General features: G+C 39.1%; 1 protein-coding gene across 1 annotated transcript in view; it reads left to right on the forward strand.

Annotated features, from left to right (window-relative positions):
* The window catches only part of ZBTB49 (zinc finger and BTB domain containing 49), an 18955-nt gene extending 11626 nt beyond the window's left edge, over positions 1-7329 (forward strand). The window contains exons 5-8 of the mRNA XM_054633369.2: positions 2347-2420; positions 3167-3249; positions 3337-3498; positions 5988-7329. Coding sequence (XP_054489344.2) covers positions 2347-2420; positions 3167-3249; positions 3337-3498; positions 5988-6643 — 975 coding nt within the window. The 3' untranslated portion in view covers positions 6644-7329. The remainder of the gene's footprint in view (positions 1-2346; positions 2421-3166; positions 3250-3336; positions 3499-5987) is intronic.
* The last annotated feature ends 6522 nt before the right edge of the window (positions 7330-13851 follow it).

A 13851-nucleotide genomic window follows, 5' to 3' on the forward strand; every position in this document is an offset into this window, starting at 1 on the left:
CTCTGCTCAGAAAGGGGTCTTGCACATTGCTGAGGGACTTGCTTTTGAGTCCTGCAAATAAGATTCCACTCACCAGAAAGTAAGATGCAAGGATAATTATCTACTTTTTGCTTAAAATACCATCTCCAATCTTGTCCTTTATCTTCTCTGTATGCAGGCACAGAAATAGAAACACTTTTCTTATTTAAGCCTTCATGTTCTGTGCTTTTGAGACAGTACAGCTGTTAGGCCTGGTGGGATGTCTGCCCCTGCTGAATGAAGCTGATGGGCTGTGTGTTGGAATGTGGAGCAGAAAATGAAAGAAGTAGGGGAAATTGATGTGGGAACTCATAGTTGGGAGCAAACAGCCATAAAAGTCTTTGATTTTTTGAGGAAAACATTCCTTTTTTTACTTCCAAGCCTTCATCTTCCCATATTGCTTGTACACAGCTTGTTGTGATGTGAACCCTCTCTGGCTGGTGATCCAGGGTATTGTGTTTCACCTCCTCCTGCAGAGATTCTTTTGGGGGCCCACCTGCATAAGGTGCTTCACTTTGAAAGCTTGCCATTTACAAAAGGACTAAGTCTCTCTAGTCTCCAAATTTGGGAGGAGGTCTCTGCAACCATTTAGAGGATTCTTCTGAGCATTTTTTTTCTTGCACTGAAATGCAAGCAGAAGTCCCCTTAGGTTTTTTCCCATTGGGATGGCATGTGATGTTTTAACCAAGGTTGTGTGCCAGCTTTAAAGCTTAAGAAAGAATACAAGCTATTGATGTTTTTACCATTTTTTGTCTTAGCACAGATAGTAACAAGCTTTGCCCTCATTAGGAGGAAAGGACATATACTTGTAATAAAGAAATGGATCTACTTGCTACTTTCTGTAAAATGTTTTTATTCTTACTATATATGCCTTGTGGGAAATAGCTGTTGCACTTCAAATTCACCCTTTGTCTTTATCTGGAATAACTTTCAAATGCCCATGATAGGGTTTGTTTGTGACATGGATAGAAGTAAAGGTTCTGTCTCTTTTTCTGTATGTTTTTCTAAAATGCACTGTGACATAAAATCCCTTGTCTTTGAAAAGCAAAAATTATTCCATGATTCATCTTCTTCTTCCCCAGAAATAAGTATCTAATGCCTCTCTTCAAGTAGATTTCAGTATTAGAAAGTTTTGCCTTAGAAAACAATTGTTCAGTGACACCATTTGAAAAAGTGTACAGGGATTAAAGAAAGCTCTTTCAGGGTTCCCACATTGATCCATTCAATGCTGTCCTCTGTATGTGTGTGTGTGTGTCTGTAGTACTGGAGTTCTGGGATATTATACAGTCTGATAACAGTGATAGATTATAACAGGTAATTTATTATCTAAATGAGTCAGAAGGAATTTGTCTGGGTCTAATTTTTATTATCTTTCTGTGACTGATGAGGACATGATAATCTTTGCATCCCAAATTTTCTTTCCCGATGTAAAGGACTTGATGTTTCCTTAGATAAATAAAACCCAGGCAATTATCAATCAGAAAGGTTTAAAAACTGACTGTGGAAGTGTGCACCATGTATGGAACATCTGCAGCTTTTCTACAAGGTGTGTCTTGTGCTTTGAGAGCTGGACTCAGTGGAGTAGCCATTGACAAGGACTAGTGGCTTTAAAACATTTTAAAAAAAGTTGGACTCAGTAAGAAGATTTTATCTAGTCATTGTCTGGCTTGCTGGCTAGACTAGCATGATTATTAGAGGACTGAGAGAGGAAAGATGGAATACAATTGTTAGCAGTAGTCCCATTTGTTCTTTTCTGTACTTCCTTCTGTTCCTTTCTGTACTTCTATTTTATTTTGGTATGAGTAAATAATTTCAGGTTTGGAGCATCTGAGTATTTTATGGATAGAAAAATGGTCACCCTATTCTTTTCTTTTTAACCACCTGGTAGGTGAATTCAGACATCCTTGTGTAACAATATTTTATTTGTAGCACAGGGAAATTGAGACTGAGATGAACCATATTGCTAGTAAGTTAGTAAGTTTTCTTTTTCACTGCATTCTAGATAGTATAATCTTCAAATTGGATCTGCTTTCAATTATTGGTCTTTTTTTTTCTTAGCATTTGATTTCAGGCTTCTTGTTTTTATTTTTTCCCCTATTTCTCTTCTTGTCAATGGATAATTGCATACATAAACAATTTGAAGTACATGGTAGTCTGTCTTTACTAGATAAGAGTGCCTGAGTTCATACATGCTTTGTAGTCTTCACTGCCTTAGAAGTAGGAATAAAAAGCCAGGCTCATAGTTCCCATCATTATTTTTTTTATCTGTATACAGCAACAGGCAAGCTGAATTTAAATATTTAAATGTTTAAATTGCTCTCCCTTCAGGCAGGTAATCTCCAGACACATTTACGTCGACATTCTGGTGAGAAGCCATACATTTGTGAAATCTGTGGCAAAAGGTGAGTAGAATTGTTCATCTTAGTAAACTTAACATGAAAGAATTTGTTCATGTTTTCTGCTGATCTTCATGATAAACTACAAGCCAAGAGCTAAGGCAGCATGCTGCTCAGTTTTGTTTAGAAGATGCTGGTTTAAATGTGTGCTGATGGGATTAAAATACATAAATGTTTCCAATTGACTTGCTGTAAGATAATCAGTGTCACCAGAGCTTGTGGTCTAAATTTTTTGTGTATTGGTATGAAGATAAGAATAGCATGGAGTGTATTTTGTTGTGTTATATGTATTGTGTTGTGTATTTTTTTGTGTATTTTGAATGGTGTGAGTCACAATAAATCATGTGGGTTTGTACCTTTCCCTCACATTTTTGTCATTATTTGGTGATACTTTTTTTTTTTTACGTTTTATGGAATTCTGAAGTATGGGAAATTCGGCAAATTTAAGCAAAGCATTAAATGATTCTGGTATCTGAGAGGTGACCAAAAATACACTAATGCAGGAATTGCATAAAATGCAGAATGAATTAGTAACATTAATGGTAAAAATATTTTTGGAGGTTTTTTCCTAGCATAAATTTAATTGGACATTGCCAGTTTAAAAATGTTTTCTTAATTGCATCAGTTTATCTGTATTTTAGGCCATAGTCTGTGTTCAGAACATCAGGCATTCATTCAAGCCAATTTCCCTATGATAGTTTAGGGAAGTAAGGGCTTTATGACACTGATTGGGTTTCTGTGTTGTCTTACAGATTTGCTGCTTCTGGTGATGTTCAGCGTCACATAATTATTCATTCTGGAGAAAAACCTCACCTGTGTGATATCTGTGGCAGAGGTGTGTAAGAACCAAAGCTTCTGTCTCAGGCTTTTTGACTGAAAAGTGAGGAATCATTTTAATCTCAGAGCCTGTCATATTTTCCAGGTTTCAGCAACTTCAGTAATTTAAAGGAGCACAAAAAGACCCATACAGCAGATAAAGTATTCACCTGTGATGAATGTGGGAAGTCATTTAATATGCAACGAAAATTGGTCAAGCACAGGATAAGGCACACTGGAGAGAGACCATACAGCTGTTCAGCCTGTGGTAAGGTTCACTGTGCATTGCTTGGTTTTGTCTTTGCTTTCCAAATGATGAGCAAAAGTTTCTTTGTCAGCAGAGTAACAATTAATCAAAACTGTTTAAAGTTGAAATACCACGTTGTGAAAGTCAGTCACAAAATTTTCTGTCTTGCATGCTTCTAAGTCTTTCATTTGGTGTAATAAACTCCTCTATTTCTTGTAAGTTTAAAAGAGAATTTCAATTGAAAATTAGAGAAAGGAAGTAAGAAGAATCAACATTGTGTGTGTTTGCTAACTTGTTTGCTACAGACATGCTCAGAGTAGCTGCTTCAAAATAGGTTTATTTTCAGAATAGTCCATTCTGATGGGAAGTTAGGTTTGACATCATTTGGCTATTGATGGGGTCTTTTCTTCCAATTGCATACAATTTGATTTTAATTCCATTCACCCACAGAGCTTTTGCTACTTTGCTTCAGCCTCTGGAATAAAATCAAAACATGATCAATATTTCAGAACACCAATTTTCAAAATCTGTTAGATAGGCCATACTGCCAGGAGGTCTGAAAATGGCTTTTGATCAGGTATATCTTGATCTCATAGGTTACTTAGCATCCTGCACAGTATTTTTTTTGCCATTATGTGTTATTTTGACAGAATTTCATTCATGTTCTGAGGAATCAGCTTCAGAGGAGGGTAGCTTCCTATGTTCAAATCCAGCTGCAGTATGTTTTATTTGCACTGTCTTAAGGCACAAGAAAAAGCCAATATTATCAGGAGGCCTTGCATCAGAATGAGGAAATAGATACACAGGATACAAAAGTAAAAACAGTTGTGTTGCTGCCATTAACAGGCTTGTTTTCATTTTGTCTTGTAGTGGTCTTTTGAATATTTTTGATTTGTGGAAAGAGGATCTGGTGAAGCATTAAGAAATCATTCACACTATGCAAAACATCCAGATGTATTACTCCAGTAATTTTTAATCTTATCATTATGTTTAATGGCTGTTCTGAAGAGAAATCTGTGCAGCAAAATAAACAGTGTGCTGCATAAAATTGAGACTGCAGTTGTATTGGGCAGTCATTTAAAATGGTTCATTTTAGTTGGTCCTTGCAAAATAAATGAGATAAAAATCACAAGTTTACTTCTACTATTTTAAAGAATGTGAAGTGTCTGAATCATGTGGCAATTCTGGAAATTAATTCTCTCTTTTTCTGCTTGTTGTCCTACACTTTGCCTTGGTTCAGCTTCAGACTCTTTTCTTAGCAATATGATGATTGAGCTTATTTGAGTCTGTAGCTTTGAAGATAGACCAACAGTTGAATATTTTTCTGTGTTCTAATATTTACAGCAATAAAAAATTACACTTCTCACACATTCTCTGGCCAGAATGTAAAAAAGGACTGCTGCATTATGTTAGACTAAAGTAAACAAAAAAGCTAACTTTGTCACCAGTTTCAGAGTAGTTCCTTGGTAATGAACAAACCATTTCTTTCTATGATGCAGCTCTCACTGGAAAAATATATTTAGAAGCCTATCAGTATACTGTTTTTCCAGACAAATTAAATTGATAGTTTAATTTTTTTTTCTCTGTTAAGATTGAGGCAAACTGAGAGCACTCACAGTTTTCAAGTACTAATGGATATTCCTGTCTCTGTCTCGGGAGACAAAAACTAAACCCATTCATTGGGAAACACAAGTTAGAAAATCAGATCAAGAAGAAACAAGTTAGTGGAATTGTAAAAATATATGAAACTTGTTTGAACCTGTTCTAGATAAATGATGGGACATACAATACCTTATTGCTTGATAGTTTCTGTAATTAAAATGTCAGAACCCAGGAAATTCCTCTGACTACCCTGAAGGACTCGAGACCCTGCCAGGGGGCTCGGAGACCTTGGCACAGAGCCCAAGACCACCTGTGCCTTTGATTTTGATCCATAGAAAAAATTACCAACTTTATATGAGGCTCTGCAAGCCACGAAAGTTTAAGTAGAATGATAATGAATTTATCACAGGGTGAAAATGTAGAATTTTGGGGTTTTTAGAATGGGGGTTCAGGAGGCAAGATGGAGGAATCTGGGTGTGTCCAGCCTTTCTCCTTCTTCTTCTTCTTCTTCTTGGCCTCCATCTTCTGCTGTGATGGTGACACTTTTGGATTGGTTTAGGGTAGAGACAAACTGTCTAACATAGGTGATAGGAAATTATTGTAAATAATGTACATGTAGTTTTTAGTATAAAAGACAACACCGCCTCCGAGGGCGGTCAGTGTGCCTCTGTCTGACCTGCTGAACAGACCTTGGCAGGCCAGAGAAGGAATGTCATAGATAAGAAATAATAAACAACCTTGAGAACTAGAGAAATGAAGAATCCTTACTCCTTCTTCAACTGCACGGCTGGGAAAAGAGACTTGTACGTATCTTGGGGTCACTCTGAGCAGCAGAAATGCCAAGACTAAAACACGTGTACTCCCTTGTGCTGAGAGCAATATCTGAACGTGTCCCTGGTCCCTTGCAGGGAAGTGTTTTGCGGGCTCCGGTGACCTGCGCCGGCACGTGCGGACGCACACGGGGGAGAAGCCCTACACCTGCGAGACGTGCAACAAGTGCTTCACGCGCTCGGCCGTGCTGCGGCGGCACAGCAAGATGCACTGCCGGGCCCCCGAGGAGCTCACACCCGGGATTGAAACGCCCGACCTTGACAAGTCCCAGAGCTCGGACTCCTTTGGCCCAGAGATGTCTGTTACGTTGTTACCAGTGTCTGTTAAATTTCCCGTTAATCCCGCTGGAAACTCCCCTGAATTCGACAGTTCGGCGGATTCTTACTGTAAACTGCGATCCATGATCCAGCACCACGACTCGGCAAACCCAGAGAAACTCGCCGTGGATTCTGCCAAAGCGCTGAAAGGCCAGGCCCAGCAGGCCCCAGCAGCGCCCCCAGCATACGCTTACCCAGAGGTGGATGTGTCTGCAGCAGAGGAGCCCCTGCAGGCCGAGGGCATTGCCCTGATCCGCCCCTCCGTGCCCGGCCTGGACGGGCCCTGCGCCGAGCCCCTGGGCAGCCGCGCCGCCTCTGCCGCCTACAAGAGTAACGAGGGCCCCTTCTTCTCCAGCATGACCCTCTGGGGCTTGGCCATGAAAACCCTGCAAAATGAAAGTGAATTGGAGCAATGAGGGCTCAGCTGACTGTACCAAAACTTCTCAGAGGCGTTTCTTGCTAACGTGGTTGCGATTGCACTGCAGCACAGAGAGAGCACAGAGAGTTTTTAGGCCAGGTCGCTTGGACAGTGACAGGAATCAGAGTGCTCGTTCCCAGAACCACATGTAGGCTGCCTTTATTTACACTGCTTCTCAGCAAAGTTTAAATGCACTGTTGGGGACCTTTGTTGTTCTGTGACTGCACTGTGTAGCTCCTGTGTTATTGCCAAGGTTTACTAAAATTTGCTGCCGACTAAATTTACCATTTAACTTGGAATTTTTTTACCTAATAATTGAGGAAAGGATGGCCAGTGTCTAAGTTCATGATATGGATACAGCTCCAGTCATGGGTGATCAGAGCTGTGTGATGGTGTAGATATGACAGGAGGAAAATGCTTAACCTATCCCTAGGGAACCTGAGTTTCAGTAGTGGCTTTCTTACCAGTAGGGTCATTGGGTTACAAGACCTGAGTATTGTGACATTGAATTTAAATGTTAAATACTGGGCAATATTTGTGATAGTGCGAAGTAACTGTATATCTAGAAACTTTATTTTTTTACAATAAAAGCTTTTTTTTAGTATTTTATAAACTATTTTGCACAGCAGATTATTTGTAAAATGAAGGCGAAGATCAAGTTGTGAATAAAGAGAAATTGTTTTACACTGCTTGATGATTTTGTCTTTCTAAGGATTTTCAGTAGTTCCATCTATTCCAGGTATCTTTGCAATGCTAAAGGGGATGCCATCACAAGAAGAGCTGTACTATAAAATAAATGCAATCAGTACACCAGTAAGTTGTCTTGTACTTGAATGAGTATAAGACATTGGCTGATTAATGGAATAAATAGACTTACAGGACAGAAACGTTGCTTAGAGTGGCCTGTTTCTGCTTTGGTGCTTTGAATAGTTGTGGCATTTCAAACTGCTTGCTACAGATACGTGACATTCTGTGGAAATTTAAAGTTTGGAAAATATAGTATTCTGTCTTTCTAAGGTGTTTTTTCCCCCCCAAGAATTCAAAACTAGTTGTTACATCTCTTGTTGTGTTAACCACCATACACTACAATTTGGGGCTTCACTTGCTGGCTTCCTTTACTTAGTCCCTGCACCTTCCTGAACTGCTTTCAACCTGAGTTCAAATGAGAGAGTGTTTCTGGCCAGAGTTACAGACCCTCTTCAAACAAAAGGGGCAGCCCATTACAGTGTCTGTGTGAGTCTCAAAAGATACACGTTTCTCTCAATAGTCATTTAATGTTACAAAAAAACTTTTTTACTACCTTAACCAACCAGTTTAAAAAAAATCAGCTGCACTGGAGAGCAAGTTGGGATTTTTTTCACCTTTCTTTTCTTGTAGTGCACATATACAGAAGACTTAAAACCACTATTTTTCCAGCCAGTGAAATCAAAACAACAAAGTTTATGCAGGGTGTGTGTGTGTGTGTGTGTGTGTGTGTGTGTGTGTGTGTGTGTTAAAAATAGCATTAGTCTAGCTGAACACAGTCCCACATAGATTAAGCAGGGAGCACTTTCTACAGGTTGACCCTGAGCTCTCCCCTCATTCTTTGCCTTTTGCATTGTTTGCTTTGGAACACTGCAGTTCCCTGTGGGAATTGCCCATGTGCCATTCTACAGTCCAGGTATTACAGTTCTGACCACGTGTGCTCATGCTCACTCTCACTCTGCTTTCCTTGCACTGCTGCCTGAGGCAAAATGTGGGGATGTGCCAGTCACTAGCTCTGTAGGTTTCCTCTTGTCAGAAACTATTTTTAAATTTACTTATCCCAAGAGAAAATAGAAATTGCCACAAGGATTTTGTTGCTTGGAACGGATACATCTGCAATTTAAACCTCCTAACTTTTCATTGTCTCTGATTCCACAGTGATTTTGCTTTCTCTGTTGCATTTTTGAGGAGTCACTATAGGGTAAATTTAAATCAAACCGTGTTGCAACCTTTGTGCTCTTCTAACAGTGTGTTGGAGGTCTGGAGGAATGTGTAAGACTGTCATAAAGGGAAAGTGGCAGCTTGAGATGCTTCTAAACACCTAGATTAGATCAGATCATGGATTAGTACTGGTGCTTTATGCCATGAGGACAGCTCTGTTGCATTAAGGATTATTCCCCTTGCTTGGCAGTATTTCTGTGAGAGTTGTTTCACACCAGAAACATGACAGTTCTCAAAGCTGCCACCAGACTGGGAGTGCTGTCTGCAGTTTGGAGGGTTTGTTAAAACACCACGTTGCAATGTGGCATATTTGAGAAGGAAGTGGAGCAAACATTGGTAGGAGGAAACTGTTCCATCTGAGTTTGTGCAGCTGGAACCAGAAAAAAGGAGGAGTTACAACACTGGGAAGGAGCACTAAGAACTGCTGTTTCTAACTGGCTTGAAGGAAAAGCTGAGCAAGAGAGAAAATTCAAAAGATTAGTAGGTGGATGGAGTCAGATGGAAGAGAATGAATTTTTATGTAAGGAGTATAAAAAATCCCATCCCTGCAGCCACTCTGCAGTGAGAATATCACTGCCTGACTGGAAAAAAATGTATTTTGCTGTTGTGTTTCCAAAATCAAATACAGTCTGTCATGTCAATTTAGTATTTCCTGAGCTTTTGTCAGCGAGACATCAACAGAAAATGACCTTGAAAGAGGATCTTTCCTGTATCATCATAATTACCTATGCCAACCTGTAGGTGTTTAATGAAGTGGGTGTTTGAGTGGGAATAGCAAATAAGGTTTGACAGTCCTAATGCTGCCATAAACCTGGCAGAGCTGGAGAGGAGTAGGAACCCCTGTGGCTTTGAGGAGCAGGTGGAAACTGTGACACCAGTGCTGAGCCAAGGATATTCCACAAGCAGCAGACACCCATCCATAGCTACAGCTCACAAATACCATAGCCAGGGTGCTGAGGGGATGGGTAAGCATTGGTCCCTTGGCCAGTACCAGACAGTGCCGTGGTACCATTCTACTTGATGTAAATGATATGCTATTAAAAAAAAAAAAAAATATATATATATATATATATTTTGGGAAGAGGATGTTAACCAACCCAGCCTAGTGAAATTGGAAGACTATTAATTGTTATTTCTTGCAATAATTATCCTGCAGCTCAGAGCTGCTCTTGGTCTTGCAAACCAGAATCACTTTTTTTTACAGAAGGTGCAGGTGACCACTCAGGGCTTTGTTTGGATTTGTTCAGGGCGGACATATCTGTCATTTTACTCCTGAACCATATTAAAAAAAAAATAAAATTAGTGCTTTACTTTGGAAGGCATTACTGTGGTTATTTTGATTTAATTTTTTAATTTATTTTGATTGGCTTTTTTATTTATTTTGATTAAAGAGCATTAAATCTGTACAAAACATAACCTGCCATTTTTATGGGAGGATGGTTACTGTGTATACACAAGAAAAGGAGGCATCATATAATGACATGTCACAGACATGTTTTATGAAAAATTCTTTCCTTAGGATTTTTTCTCCTGAGAAGCTGAGAGGCCTCAGAAACAAAATGTAAACAATGGTTATCTGCTGCTGTGGAAGGCAACAGGTGGATCTGTGATTGGTCTCCTGTGATTGTTTCTAATTAATGGCCAATCACAGTCCAGCTGTTTCAGACTCACTGGTCAGTCACAGGATTTTGTTATCATTCCATTCTTTCCTATTCTTAGCTAGCCTTCTGATGAAATCCTCTTCTATTCTTTTAGTATAGTTTTAATAATATATATATATCATAAAATAATAAATCAAGCATTCTGAAACATGGAGTCAGATCCTCGTATCTTCTCTCGTCCTGGGACCCCTGTGAACATCACCACAATGACATATAATCTAAGTTCAAAAATCTCCCCCCAAAAAAATCCTCTGCTTGAGACTTATTTTGTAGTTTAGTTAGAACTGAAAAAGTTGTGTAAGGAAGGAGAAATTTACCAGGCAGGACTTACTGCTTGCCATTGAGCACAGAGTGTTTTTGTGGTCTAACATTTCATCTGCATTCTCTCACACTCTTTTTAAACCTGGCCTACTAGATGTTTCTCAAATTCAGAGGTCAGGCTTTAGAACTGAGCACTTGTGCTTTGTTTCCATGGCTTCTTCAGCAAATTCAAATACACCTAAACTCCTGTTGATAATTTTACAGGGAAGTAATTGCTACACATGAAGTATTCCCAAAACATCGAAGTGGCATATACAAGAGCAAGCCAAATCTAAGACAAAATCAGTGTGAAGCAAGTGGAACTGGCCCCATAGGCCATTTGCTTCTGGAATCCACTTTTTTCTTTCCTTGCATTGTCTTCCCCACTGTGGGTAGCTCCATTCATACGTGGACAGCTGCATTCAATTTTTGCTGCTCACTTCATGCCCCTTACCCACCCCTCATAATCCAGCCCAGAGGTTAACATATTCAAGCTCAGGAAGGAAAAGTGTTGAGGCATATAGGTGAACAGAGCTGTAAAACTTTATAAAGTCTCCAGGCTCCATGTTTTGGAGTGTGTGCTGGGATATTTTTGGATATTTAGCTTTCTTTAGCTAAAGAGCTTGTTTGGGAAGTAGTATGTTAGATAAACATGGCAAGACAAGTAGCTGCCTGAGAGAAGAAGAATTAATAGAAAGCAAATAAACATGAGCTTTATAGACAGATTCAAAGGGAAGAATGTGATAGCTTGGGAAATGTATTCTAAGGACAACTGAAGTGCCTCAGATGCAGCTATTTGGTAATTCAGTATGCTAATGACTTCAAAGTGACCTGTGCTCCACTGTGCTGCAAATAAATTTCTTTGTATTGGTACACACAGACTTGTGCTTTCTGGTCCATAGCCTTATTCATTAATCCTTACTGACATCTATTATTGAATTTGCCTTCTCTAAACAGTTGGTTTCCACCTCTGCTATTAAATCTCCATCCTAGAAAACAGCTAAAAACTACCTGTAAAACACAGCCTAGTGAAGACACAAGCTAGTGACTCAGACATCCTTTTTTTTTTTCTGAAGACAGTACCCCTACTGTTTAAATATAATTTTTTCTTCTTTTTTGTAGTTGATATTCACATGTGTGTTCAGATCTGACAAGAGTTTTGTTCACTTGGTGAGGGAATTTTTCCTGGAAGGTTACAAAAGCCCATTAACAGAAGCACACAATGCAGTGCTGAGGAGCGTGCATGCATGAACTACAAGTCTGCCAGCTTTTTGTGAAGCTCTGCATGGGGCAGTATACTGAAATAAAGCCTTTCAGACCCTTTTAATGTAGTTCTGACCTTCCACTCTATATTAAACAGATGACTGGAACCAGAAAGATAGGTCATTGTGATTGCAGTTAATATTTGTAAGGACCAAAGCAGCTCTCAGCCTTTGAGGTAGAAGGGAATCATCTTAAGTGTGAAAATGTATCATCACAAGAATGGAGAGGATCAAAGGAAGGCCAGCTGGTGCTCGGACATCTTTTCATAACCTTTATTACAATGCTAGAATACACTAACCTCAATGGGAAGTCCATTCAGTTCATGTATTTCAAATAGATAATCTGTATTCTGGTGAAACAAAGAACGTGAAAAAAAGCCCTTTCTAAAAGGGAGGTGGTCAGCACAAATTGCCTATGATTTAATCATTTTGGTTTTCTAAAATCAGCTTAGCTTTTTCAGTGCAAATATATGAATGTTTAACATGCTTATTTTAGAAGTGATTGAAAATTTGTAAAATTTAGGTGCAGAGAGTTCTAGCTGATTTTACTGTGGTTTACTTCCACTTCAGAATAAATGCCCTCCACATATTCACTTGCCATGTACAAAAAGTAAGACATAGTATTTCAGGAAGGAAAAAAGCCAACAGAACAATCATAAACATTAAATCATCCAGAAGGCATGCATATGTGGAGTTGTGAAAAGGCCGAGGTTAAGGCTGACTAGTTTTGACAAATACCCAAATTCTAAGTTTGGGCCTTCAGGGAATGTCATATTCCTGTAAACATCTATGAAATTAGCAATATCAAAGCAGAAAATCAATGAAGATTGCTCTTTGTTGGTCTGCTGCCACAGTAAAGTCCTGTGCCCAGGGGCTGAGGGCTGTGCCAGCAGATCCATGCTAAATGGATGGGGAAAAGCAGTGGGACTGCAGGTACAGACCAGAGGTGGGAACTTCTGCCAGGATATTTTTTAGATGGGGAATGCTGTATATCACTAGAAAATCAAAGTACATCACTATAGTATACACAAAGTATATCACTAGAATATCAAAGTTCAAATTCAGTTGTTAAATTATTTAGTCATTGCTTTTGGATTTGGATTTCAATCAATCAATCACTTTCTGGATTTGTTCTGTGGATGCAGATAGTGGAAATTATCCCTTCTACTTGTTGAGTAGGGACTTGATTCCAGCCAATTCTATTCAATTTTTTTTACCAAAGATGGATACCAGTGTCCAAATTGCATTATTTATGAAGTCAGGACTTGCCAGGAAATGCAGCAGTCAGTCTCTTAATATTGCAAAATGCCACATGGGCAAAAGGATATTACCTTTTCCTACCCAGAAAGTGATGGCAGTCATAGCATCAGCTGGATAACAACTGTAGCCTGTGGGGCAGATCTGAGGGGCACTGAAATTCTGACAGCTCCAGGAAATGCAACTTCATTTCAATTCAAAAGTCATTAAAATAATCCCTAATTTCTAAAGCTCCAAAGAAATTATATTTAATTTATTTTTCTCCAAGTAATTTGCATGTCAAATATCTCTCCCTCTCTCTCACATGCTCTCCCCCCCTCTCTCCTGTCAGTGATGTCTCTCTCAGCAGCTGTCTAGTCATGAATCACTCCCGTCATCTGAAGCATATTTTTAACACTTCTAGACGTGCTCTAAAAGCAAATGCTGTTAAGCAAACAATTTGCACTGTTTTTCCATACACTTCCTTCACTTGCCCAAACCTTTCATAATCATGACTTTAAAAGCTGGGTCACAGGGGAATCAGGTACTGGAAAATACAACCTTTTGTACTTGTGAGAGTATCATAATGTTACATCAAATTCTCATGTAATGCAGATATTGTCTGACTTGCAGAGGACCTGAAGCTTGAGAATTCAACTTCATTAAGATTCATATAAATGTTGCCTTTGGTTTCACCCATTGTATTCTGCACCCTCTCAAGCTCAAACTTCACTTAGAGTTTAGGAATTGAGCAGACAAAAAGAGAGAGAGACACTGTCAAA

This window comes from Agelaius phoeniceus, chromosome 4 (genome assembly GCF_051311805.1).
Source record: "Agelaius phoeniceus isolate bAgePho1 chromosome 4, bAgePho1.hap1, whole genome shotgun sequence".
NCBI lineage: Eukaryota > Metazoa > Chordata > Aves > Passeriformes > Icteridae > Agelaius > Agelaius phoeniceus.